This window comes from Micropterus salmoides, unplaced genomic scaffold (genome assembly GCF_014851395.1).
Source record: "Micropterus salmoides isolate LMB-PRFRI ecotype aquatic unplaced genomic scaffold, ASM1485139v1 Ms_hic_scaffold_14, whole genome shotgun sequence".
NCBI classification, from domain to species: Eukaryota; Metazoa; Chordata; class Actinopteri; order Centrarchiformes; family Centrarchidae; genus Micropterus; species Micropterus salmoides.
In genome coordinates this window covers 22,612,912-22,625,758 of record NW_024040485.1, presented here as the reverse complement: position 1 = coordinate 22,625,758, position 12,847 = coordinate 22,612,912, and the positions used below count along the sequence as shown (strand labels likewise).

General features: G+C 39.5%; 1 protein-coding gene across 7 annotated transcripts in view; it reads left to right on the top strand.

Annotated features, from left to right (window-relative positions):
• The first annotated feature begins 7,528 nt into the window (after positions 1-7,528).
• Positions 7,529-12,847, top strand: part of LOC119902341 (complement factor H-related protein 1-like) — a 31,548-nt gene continuing 26,229 nt past the window's right edge. For all 7 annotated transcript variants that reach the window (XM_038718468.1, XM_038718466.1, XM_038718467.1 and 4 more), the window contains exons 1-2: positions 7,529-7,689; positions 7,791-7,970. In XM_038718468.1, the coding sequence (XP_038574396.1) occupies positions 7,632-7,689; positions 7,791-7,970 (238 nt within the window). In that variant the 5' untranslated portion in view covers positions 7,529-7,631. The remainder of the gene's footprint in view (positions 7,690-7,790; positions 7,971-12,847) is intronic.

The following is a 12,847-nucleotide window of genomic DNA, read 5'->3' as shown; positions in this document are numbered from 1 at the left end:
TTTGCACAAATTAAAAAGAGCAAAATAAAATGAAATATTGATATTATAATTCATGTTTTCTTGGCTTTAAACCAGACAGATGAATTTCATTATGTCAACAAGGCCTTCATTTCCCACACTGCTACAACAGTGTCTTTATTATAGCCTCCTTCAGCTCGCTCGTTTTCAACTCACTGCATTGGAATGGACGAATTGTGCAAGCGGTGAGAAGAACATCTAGGATGAAGGAAGATGTAGTGTGGCAAAAGAGATGATGAATGAGGGGGGGAAAAAACAGGAGGAAATTGGAAAGCGGGCTTCCTCATAAATCAGCCAGGGCAAGAGAGAGATTGGTAAAGCAGACAGTGGAGGGAGAAATCAATACAAACTACTTGAGACTGACGGCCTTGCACACAGAAGGATAAATTGCATCCAGACTTCCTTACTCTTTTACAACATCCGATCCCGCGTCACTCTAAAGACACCTTTGGAGTAGACTAAATACTCTGGGTCAATAATTGGATTCTGCTGGTTTCTGATTATGTCCAGTGAGACCTTGTGGCCCTGGAGCTTAAATTGACACACAATGTTAGGCAATTCCGGCTGTGTTGCATGAAATGTCAGGTCCTACTTTTGTATATTAAGGAAATGCACAATGCAAGAAACTCAGGAGAAAAGCTGCAAATACCATGACAGACCAGAATCAGAATCCCCCGAGGGGAAATTCTTTTGTCACAGTTGCACTTGTCAAAGGTAGATGGATAAAGAGTATATAAATATAATAGTATAAATATAAAAAATAAAGACAAATATAAAGGTGTGTGGGTATGTACAATATTTACATTATTAAGAATTATTATGGTGAACCAAAAAGGACAAGTGAATAAATAGCAGCAGAGAATATTGCACATTAATTATTGAACAGGTAATATTGGACACAAAATAGGTAATGAGGTCTAGTTTAATAATTTTAATAACTGACTTAAGTGTCAGACACTTAAAGGGAGGAGTTATAAAGTTTGATGGCCACAGGCAGGAATAGAATAGAATACCACTTTATTGTCCAGCCAAGGCTGGAAAATTGTCTTTGGTCTCACAAGACCTATAAAAACATCACTATACAAACATGAACATATATAAACGACTTTCTGTGGTGCATTTTGGGGTAATGAGTCTTGCACTGAAAGTGCTCCTGTGTTTGAGCAGCAAGTCATGGAGTGGGTGGGAGACATTGTCCAAGATGACATGTAGTTTGGAGAGCATCCTCCTCTCTGACACCACCGACAGAGAGTCCAGCTCCACCCCCACAACGTCAATGGCGTTGCAGATCAGTTTGTTGAGTCTGTTAGCGTCCGCTACCCTCAACCTGCTGCCCCAGCATTCAACAGCAAACAGGACATTACTAGCCACCACAGACTCATAAAACATCCTCAGCATCGTCCTGCAGATGTTGAAGGACCTCAGCCTCCTCAGAAAATAGAGACGGCTTTGGCCCTTCCTGTAGAGGGCTCGGGTGTTCTTGGCCCAGTCCAGTTTATTGTCCATGTGCACTCCCAGGTATTTGTAATCACGTTTGAGTATGTTTGAGCTGCAGATGGTTCAGTTCACACCACAGCTCTGTACTCAGCCTCGTCACCCTTGCTGATACATCCAACCACAGCAGAGTCATCAGAAAACTTCTGAAGATGACAGGACTCTGTGTGGTAGCTGAAGTCTGTGGTGTAGATGGTGAAGAGGAAGGGAGAGAGGACCGTCCCCTGCGGGGTCCAACACACAGTGTTGCAGGCACACATACTGTGATCTGCCAGTCAGGTAGTCAACAATCCAGGACACGAGGGGGGCATCCACTCGTATCGCTGTCAGCTTCTTACCCAGCAGGGCTGGCCGGATGGTGTTGAAAGCACTGGAGAAGTCAAAAAACATGACCCTCACAGTGCTCGCTGGCTTGTCCAGGTGGGCGTAGATGCGGTTGAGCAGGAAGATGTAGTCCTTGGAGTCACTGGGACGTGGTGTCTTTGGCACAGGAACGAGGCAAGATGACTTCCACAGCACAGGGACCCTACGGAGACTCAGACTCAGGTTGAAGACACGGTGAAGGACTCCACATAGCTCGGGGGCACAGGCTTTGAGCACGCCAGGACGGATACCTGTCAGGTCCTGCAGCCTTGTTGGAGTGGAGTCTCCTCATCTGTCTTCTCACCTGGTCAGCAGTGAGGCACACAGAGGTTACAGGTGGGGGAGGGGGAGAGGAGGAGGAGTCAGGTCGGTGAGAGCTGTTAACCTGAGAGCCGGAGGTTGGTGTCTCACAGGAGGGTGGGTGACAGTGAGGAGGAGGAGGGGGAGTCGTGGGGTTGGAGGTGTTTGAGGTGTTAGAGGTGAGACAGCAGCTGAGTTAGTGGGGGGATGGGCAGGAAGTTGAATAAAGTTAAATTAAAAAATAAAATATAAAGTCATAACTGTCAAAAACTGTTGTGTTTTAACCCTCAGGGCCACTGCAGGACAAATTTAATGTGTATGCACTTTTATATTCACAAGTCAGAGAAACAACATGTTTGCAGCTATGCAACTTAAAGGTGCTAAAATGTACATGGAGGTGTGATTTGCTCAGACCATCTTTCAAACCATCTGTGGTTGCAGTGAAGCATTTAGACTCTTGGCCTCTTTTGCCTTTTCTGAATGTGTATTTCAAATACTAAATATGTATGTACTCTATATAACTATAGAAATATAGTTTTTTTAAATTCATTTGTTTTTTGTCCGCATTCAAATTATTATAAATGTTTGTAGGATTTTTAAAAATTTTACAGTTTTGGAGAGTTGGAAAGTCTTAAGTCTGATGTTGCAGCAGTCAAAATAATTAAATTCAGGTATTTTTTTAACTTTATTGCATATTAAAGGTTCAGTGTGTAAGATTTAGTGGCATCTAGTGGTGAGGGTTGTGAATTGCAACCATCTGTCCAGTCTGCCACTGCCCCCTAACCTTTCAAAGAACATAGGACAGCTACGATGGCTGACAACAGCACAAAAGGTGTCTCTTTTGAGACAGCAGAGAGTGACCAGGTATATTTATTATGACATTATATTTACTTAATTATTCAGTAAAGCCATATGTTATTGTGATTTGGCCACTGACAGATAACATGGAAAATGCAAGCCAAGAGTGTGAAACACTGTCACTGTTTATGCACCACAGTCTATTATAAACCACACATTAGATAAAGTTTGTATAAAAATTGACAAGGGAAACATTCATTCTCTCTGATTATGTATTCTCGCCAAAACTGCCCGCCAACAGTAATATCTGGCCCGCGGCCAGATTACGGTGCTTTGATAGTGGCAAAAAATATAAATAAATAAACACTTTGATAGCGGTGCTGAAATAGATCTCTGTCATGACAGAAACACTCACATAATCACTTCCTCTTTAGTGCTTTTGCCTACAAAAGAAAAGCATGAGAAGCTTGTTTACTGCAATGCAGTATTTGAGTTGAACTGAGCTTTTACTTTGAAACATTATGAACAACATTAAAAGAGTCTGTAGTCTGCCTGACACACCTCTGAAAGACCCGTCAGAAAACATCCATCGTCAACCGCTTATCTTACATTGCATTTCTGTTGATAGATCCTCAGAAATATTACACAATGAACCTTTAATAAATCAATGTACTCTTAAAAATAGTCAGTTTTAGTTGTGGCTTGGCAGTCGCGTTCCATCGTGTAAACAGTGTAGCAGTCCATATGTATTTGCTGCTATTTTTAAATTATTAGTTTGGCCAAATCTCTACATTTGGTTCTTGATTAGGGGATCTTTCAGGGCACCTGTTGCACAAGGTGTGGGGACTGACACCTGCTAGCTCTTTTAAGCATTCTGAGTCCTAAGCTATGTCTGCAGAACTCACAAGAATCAGTTTAATTTGTCTTTGCAGATATAATTGTAGCTAATTATATCAGGACAAGTTTTGTTTTATGACGAGAATATCTTAAACAGAAAGCCAGCTTCAGGTGGCGGACATCGTCTTCTCATGCTAGGACAACATCCGGACTAGAAAAAAAAGCAGAATGTACCCAGCCCGGTGAGCACATGGTGCAACATCTGATCTGTATGCCATATAAGCTTAATATTTCATGTAACTTTATTCAACTTCACTCAATATTTCAGGGAATTCCAGCTAACAGTCAGCTTAGCTGCTCCATTCATGTTATCAAAAGAAAATGGGAAGTGGAGCTGAATAACATAGTGGACAATGATGGGAAACATATGCTCTAGATGTCTCAGGGGGGTTGGGAGGGAGCCAGCTATGGAAATAATTTGATTGAAAAGATAAAGTGAGATTCTTTAGGACCCTGCTGAGAGCTTGAAATGAAGAAATTGTGGTATGGTCCTGTGTTATGGTCCCTCATATTTTGGGAGAAAATACAATTTGAAAAAAAACATCAGAACAGAAATGGACATCCCCCTGCTCACTATTGTTCTTATTGGAAGTATCATCTGAACACCAGAAAGGTGTTGGTTTAAATGGTCTGTATTTGTTTTGCGCCTTTCTAGTCTTGCGACCACTAAAGGCTCTTTTACACTACAGCACATTTACCCATTCACACACATTCATACACTCAGCCAAAGTGCTCAGAACAGAAACTAACGTTCACACAGATTCATACACTCTATGTCCACTCTAAACGAAAGGTCTAGAGTACTTTTTCGCTTCCAATCGTAGACCGAAGAGGCAGCAAAAGGGATCTCAGCAGGTCCCAAAGGACAGAGCTACAGGCTGACATTGTCTATATGGCTGTCATTTTGGGACAGACGCAGTCGATAATTGGCACCGTTAGCTGTATGTTAAGTAGGTAGCTATGTTTGCTAGCGATGGAAGTAACTATTAACATCAAAATGATAAAAGCCAGATTATCTGTCCAGCAGAAATAAAGCCCCTTGGTGTTCCTCAGTTGTCACTATCGTTGAAATGCCACGCAGACATTACCCTCCGGTCTGACCGCTTCGCTCCTCAAGTCTGAGAGCTGACCGGTGCGCCCATGTGGGCAGCTCCTGTAGCAGCAGGGCTGGTAGCCAAGGCAGCGAGGATAAGTGACAGTCAGCCAGCCAATCATTGCATTTGGTCCAAATGCAATGATTGGCTGTGTTTACTGCAGCCCTGAGAGGACTACAGACAGCCGCTTTTTATATGTATTGGTGTATAAAGACAGTTTCAACAAATATGACAAAAAGTGTTTTAGAAGCAACTTGCCTACCCTGCCTTTAAAAGGATCAGAGACTATGAAAAGACTCTCAGAACTCAAACACACAGATGTAACCCAGTCCACGCATGTCAGACAATCAATGCACACACATTAAAAAATCTTAATAAATGCAAATACATTTTTGGCATTTATGTGCACAGACATAGCTTTCCAAAAGCAAATGTTATTGAATGTCTGAAATCAAAGTAGAAAATATATATGTAAATACTGATATTCATTCAAGTCAAATGTATTTATTTGTAAATTGTTTCACATTCGTTGGTTGGTTTGTGGATTGGAAAAAAGACAAATTATTTACAAGACATCATTCACATTTGTAATTCTTGTTTTTATTTTGGTTATGAGACACGCATTTCCCTCCATACCTTTCTGCCAGGCAAAAATCTTGTAGTATTACATAGAAGATATCTCTTGGAAGTACCTAGAAGCACATGCATTTATTTGATGACATGAAGAAATGTTATCTTGTTCGGGGCTAATGTAGTGTTAGCTGGCTGCTCGTGGCTGCATTATAATAGGATAGTAAACAAATCACTCCACATTAGCTTTTTACCATTAAATCATTTCTTGCAGGCTTTGACACTTTGACATAACAGTGGTACAGAGCAAAGTAACATGGGTTGCATTTGTTGGTGAAGTATTGTGAAAGCAATATAACTTTGCACCAGACAACATTAGCAACTGCTCGGCGTTAGCCGGCGAGCTAACGTGACTTTCTCTGTGTTTCTCCAACTTTACTAATGCTCACTTTGTTCTAACTCAGCATCATCTGAACCTGTTTGGTCTGATGGGCTTTAGCACATAAACCTTTATTGTTGTTTTGTATCCTTGCGTGGAGCCTGTGTTTTATGGTATTAGAGGACTGCATGTCGTTAACTGCGGTGTTGTCACTGTAGTACAAAAGAGGCTCGGGAACGCACACAGGGCTGAATCGGACCCGGAGACCTCACATTAAAAGCAGAATAGTGGCTGATACAAGCAACAGAGAAAACAGGAGTGTGCTTAATTTCTAAGTGAGTTTTGAGCCCACTGACAATAAGGCAATGAAAATTTGATTTATTAAAGTCAAAAACTTGCAGATAGCCCCTTTAATGATCACCCTTCCCTGCGATGCTCACGTTGATTTCAGCTCTTAGTGTTTGTATGTGGGTGTTTTAATGGGAATGTGGATCTTTCAGATCAATTTGTGAAATACCTATGATATTGTTACACATTTTATTGCGTTTGCTTCCTAAGTGGACAGTTTGATGACAGGAGTGTGATTGACTTGAAGTTACATTGTGTTGTTTAAGTGTTCCCTTTATTTTTTTGAGAAGTGTAGTATGCTGCTCTGACATATACAGGAGCGTGTGATTAGGACTTGGTGAAGCGATGCAGAGTGCATGATGGCCCAGCAGATGGCAATCAAAGACTGACATGGAGCTCGAAAACAAACTGTATGATCACATTGTAACCAGCAATATAAATCTAAGTTAGTTTAACACATAATATGGAGGATGGATCCTTGTCTGTTTTGTTTGTTTTATAATCAAAGATATTGTTCTACAGAATTTCACTTTGCTGCAGGCTGACCTCTGGCCTGACTGTGTTTGGTATTTCCTAACACTGACCTATGATCACTGCAGTCCGGGAAATCATTTTGAAATCTGGACTCTAAACAAATATTCTGAGTGCTATTCTGTGATAACAAACATGCAACATTTCATGCTATGTTACAAACGCACAGACTAACATTTTAAAACTAAATGCACCAAATCTACCAAATGTATCATGTTTGATCAGCAAAGTTACAACTGTCACAATCCTGACCGGGTAATCAGATTGAGGTGTTTGTGTTTAGTATGCTTACATGGTTTGTAAGATAATATCACAATATGGAGATAATATAATTATAAAATTCTAAATCATTATGACTATTACTACTTTCTTATAATTAAGAGAAAATCTGTATTTAAAAAATTAAGTATTAGTATAAATATCACTTTATAATGTCACAACTCTGACTTACTATCACATACTTATAAGAAGTTTGTTGTTGTTATACATTCATGCCAATAAAGCTGATTTGAATTGAAGAGGTGTTCTCATCAGTTTAAGTCATATTATGAGACATAAAATAACCAATATGTTGATTTTTATTTTATTTTAGAAGTACTGGTCTTCCATATTGTATCCCACATGTATCTCTGAGGTAAAAAAAAGTCCCCCTATGTGTATATGTTTGTAATATACATATGCTTGCTGCATTGTTGTTGTCTTCAGAGCAACAGTGTGATGTCAAAGTCAACACAGAGTGCTTACCCCACATTTCCTTTGGGTAAATTCCCTCAACAATGATTAACTGGTTCTGATTTGATCTGGGCTCTTCGCTTGCTTCGATTTCAATTCCTGGCAAAATGTGCGTGAGATATGTTGGATTTGTTCTTCTGGTTTGGTTTCCAGGAGTGCTACATGGTAAAAACATAAAATTTAATTCATTTAATTTAATGTCATTTTAATTTGTAAAAAAAACAAAACATCTCTGTATTTTGCTCTCTTTCTTATCACTGTTTCAGGACAGTCGTGTGATGCTCCCAGCCTGAGTGGTGGTTATATTGTCCCTGAACAAGAAAAGTATTCTCATGAAACCGAGCTCACTTATGCCTGCAGTCCCGGATATAAACCAGCAGTAGAGGGATGGTGGGCAAAAAGCACATGTCAAAATGGCAAATGGTCTCATAAACCACAATGTATAGGTAAGTGTTCTGTAATAGCTTCACTGGTCTGTTTAAAGGAGCCGTGTTTTTCAGCTTAAACTGTATGTCAGCTTTCATGTTTTATGTTTATGTTAATGTTTCTTTTATACTCCTTGGAAACTCTGTATTATTAATTATATTTATTTAATCTTTAAAAACTGCAACAGAATTAAGTCATCGATCTGTCACTGCATGACATGGTAGAGTATATTATCTACCTAAATGTTATTACATGTCTGAATGATACTTTTCAATGTTAAACTTCAAACAATATTTATATTTATACTTAATAGTTCAACTGCTATATCCACTGATGGTAATGAGAATTAAATGAAATTTCAACTTTTTTTGCATTAACTAAAATAGTTAGTTGTAAATAGTTATTTGCGCTACCACATAGAATGTAATAGCCTAGAACATACATAACATATTAGATGTTTATGAAATGTCTTCATTTTAGCAAGAGTTATATTGTTGATGTCAACTTTTTCCTTGGTGTGATCAGAGGACAGACTGCTGTGTCATCTTGCTCCTAACTCAATAGAAACTCAAATATTGTCATATTTACAAACATCTTTGGAGCTGTCAGAGTCATTGGTAGCCCTGCCTACATTCAGTTGGTTAGAAGACGGGACTTTCCAGGATGCTCAGTGATCTGGGCTAAGCTAACGTTAAGGGAGCGTATTTATGTTCCCAGTGTTCTATGTTCCCCAGCTTAGTATCCTCTTAAAATCTGTGTGCTTGCCCCTATTTCCAGGAAAAACACCTAAAATAACATACCCAAAATGAATCAGGAACTCCTCAACCATTTGGCCTAGATGCATAATTCTGGTCTCCTTTGAAGGATCAGAAGCTAAGGAATATAAATCCATAAATTAAGAGATTTATTTTATCATTACAGACTAAATGGAGATGCAATAAAGAAAACTAAGATATTTTCATCCTCTTCTGGTAAAAATAGCTATATTTTAATGCAATAAACCATCATAAGAAAGCTTATAATGCAAATGAATATCTTCTAATACACCTGAAGTGCAATTGTAACTGTAAATTTGATGAAAATAAACTAAAATACAACAGTTATCATACAGTATTTTTAAAATATACCAGGCAAATGTCCATATTTTGACAATATTTACTGTTTAAATGTTGACTTTTATTGGGAGTTATCTTTAAAACACTATTTATGTCCATACAACCACGTTCCAACATAACATTGAAATATTGAAAAAAAAACGAAGAAAGAAACGAAGAAAAGTGAATATTCATCAACATTCCTGTCACCAAAAGCACACCACTGTAGCTTCAGAACGGAACATCACATGGGGGATGGGATGGGGCGGCATCAATCGATCCAGTTTGAGCAGACCTTTCATTTGATACCCTGCATGTCTATGTAGCTCCTACGGGTTGGCCACCAAATGGCGAAAAAGACCTTGTGTTCCAAAGCTGCACTTCTTATTTATAAACGGTGTGTATGTACCATATACAGTCTTTGGTACGTACGCGAGAAACATGCGTACGCCACTTCCCAAGCAAAGGCTTTGATCTATAAAAAACAAACTTGACGGGAGAATGTGCGGTCCTGTAGGTAAACTCTGAGGCATGCATACGCACATAAAGAGGAGAAATGAGAAATGGTGACTCACATGGCAGAAGAATGAAACAGTTTGAAATGAATTGGCCTACTATTGTGTAAAATAAATGGAAATATTACCTCTGAGTATTAAAGGCTTAAAGCCTTTCTGAATAAACAAACACATTTGATTGATTTTCCCTGAAGTGTGCAAAAAACATAATTTAAGATCATTTGCAGCGCACAAAAAGAAACAGATTTAGGATCATAAACACAAACTGAGATTTCTGTTTCTGCAAAAGGACACCTCAAATATGATGTACAGTTTAATCGGGATTCATATTAATTAATACTTGCATGCAGTGCAATTTATTCTCATAAATAAGGTGAACAGGAGGGCAAATTACATTTAAATTGATGCCCTTTTCATGCGTCAGTCGAGCAAGTAGGAGTGCATAGTTTCATGCACTAGGCCTTCGGGGGCCCTATTCAAAATTTAGTTGGAGGCCCCTCTGACAGTCGGGCGTTGTCATTATGTATGATACAGAAACATCTCTTGTTTTTGAATAAGACCCGATGAATCTTTCTTATGTTTATAAACCTGCCATGTTTGTTTAGCACAGGAAACATATGATACCACCAGTGCTACTGAGCTTAATGGCAGTTCAGTTCAGTAGATACTGATGAACTTAGTGCTGAATAAAAAGACTGATAAATTGATATTGACTGACCACAGCTTAAATCTTTAATAACAGCCAAACAAGAGTTTAAGAGACAAAAACTACAAAACAGTTGATAGCATAATTATCTCAACCCGCTTCTTTATGAGTGATCTAAACGTGTAATGTAGGGCTGTCCCCGACTAAGGATTTACATAGTTGAATCAGAATTGTCAAGTCCTACCTATCGTCGACTAATAGTTGAATCATGTGCGTTTTTGTGCGCGGCGATTGCGGGGGGTATACACGGTAGCTCCACTTTAACCTTGAGAAGCTGCAGAGCTGCAGTCTCTATTCATTCAACTTACACTGTAAATTTCCAGCTAAACTGAGGCTTTTTGAAGACACTTTTTTTCTCTCTCTCGCTCTCGCTCACCTGTCATTCACCAGTCTTGTGTGTGAGATTTGCGTGCATGCCAGCGAGTGTTCCTCTTCCGCCACCACACACACGCTACGCCTACACATGCGCACTGACGACCCAGGGTTCGGAGTTATAATTTAAGATTTATTTACACACTTTTAAAACATTTATTGGAAGTTTTTTTTCTTTCCACATGTTTATTTACAGCATTAAACGTTCAAATGTGTATTGTAATCGGCTAGATATTAATTTATTGGGAGAAAACTGTTAGATCTATGTAAAGTCAGACGTTGAGCACTCCCATATCGCATAAATGGCATGATCGTTGTTTCACTGCGATGCTTCGACTGTGAGATTGACAGTCGCATCAGGCTCCGCCCATCGGAGCATCTAATCAACTATTTGGGGTCAGCCCTAGTAGTTTTAACCGTACTTTCTTTGTTTCAGAGGGCACCTCTGTAAATGTTTCACTGTATAAATAAAGAAAAAGACCATAAGAAACCATAACTAGGCATGGCAGGTCAACATGAGTTGTTTCCCTTTTTCTAAAGACGTTGAGCACCTCCATATCGCCTAAATGGCATGATCCTTGTTTCGCTGCGAAGCTTCCACTGTGAGATTGACAGTTGAATCAGGCTCTGCCCATCGAAGCATCGAATCTTCGACTATTTGGGGTCAGCCCTAATGTAATGATAAAAAAGACTTTTAGTGTCTGAGTGTCTTTTTGGAAAAGTCAAAATGTCTCTGCCAACCTGTGTTGGTTTTATGCTGCATTCCATTTACCTCGGAGCTCGGAGCAGGGAATGACGTCACACCCGAGTTGACGGCGTTCCAGTTAACAAGTCGGAAAACCTGGCTCGGCCAGCTGTTTGTTTACAACTAGCCAGCTTAGCTATTGATACGCCAGTTGATTAAAAAAACGCATTGTGCGGTATTTACTCACACTAAACACTGTAGCAACACGTCCACAGACAGCTGTTGGACAGCACTTTGTGTTCGAACATTTATATCAGTCACAAGTACACAGAAGTGCTAATAAACAGTATAAACTACAGCTTTCACTAACCCCGACAGCCATCTTGGATCACGAACGAAATTTTGACCGTTGAACTCGGAAATTCTGACTTCCCATGTCAACTGGAACGCACCATTACCGCTCACCACATCAATGTGTAACTGCTCATTAAGGACTAATGGCCAGTCAGCTGGATCCACTGGAGGAGTAGAAACTGGAGAGACAGGTGTGGTGGTGCCACGATGGTACTGCTCTCCACTTCAGCAGGCACAGGTAGACCTATGAGGAAGAGTAACAAAAAAATTAGTAATTTTAGTAAATTGACATGTTCATATACTGAGTGTTGATAGAGGTGAATAATTGTTTAGTTATTGTTGATGTAGGCCTAAACTTAGCAGCATTGTCAGCTTCTTGGATGATACCAATGATGGAGGTAGAGGTGGAGGCTGATGGACCTGCTATGAAATAATGAAAATAATTACATAAATAAACTAAATTGAAATGACTTGTGCTCTTAGCTTAGATCTGAAAGATCTTATAATGCAAGACAATCTGCAATAGTTTGATGTTGTCTCCTTTTAAAAAGTGACTTTAGATGTCTTTTCAACACTGGCAACTTCACGGCTCCATGATGTTGGTCCAGAATCAGTCCTTAGAAACAGCTACTATACACTCCCTACCTGACAGATTTGATTTATAATGAAAGAACAGGGCATCTCTATGGGTTTAACTCAAACACATAACCTACCAGCAGTGACATGACCATATTCACTGATCTGTGTTTTTTCTGATAAATGCTTTATAACATCAGATGTGAAAAGCTCAGCTCCAAGGACACTGTTCTTTAGAAAAAAGAGGCTTAATTTGAAGACTCATGTCCTAATAACACTATTAACTTAATCAACTGACTTTTAATCGCGGTTAGCATGTTAGCAAGCTAAAGCATTAGTGATGTGTGTCCCTCTGTATCGAGGCTTCGAAGCGCGTGTTGAGTAATCCAGGGTGATTTTTGTGAAGCGCGTATCGAGGTTTGTGTTGGTGACGTATGTGGTGACGTTCGAAGCCTCGCGAGCCGGCCGTACCACGTGACTGATTCAGGAAATGGTTCGTGGGTTTGGTGTGTGATTCCAAAGGAGCAGCAAAAGACAATGGACCCTCATTAACATTTTCTGGACTTTTTAATTTTATTTCGGATTTTAATTGAAC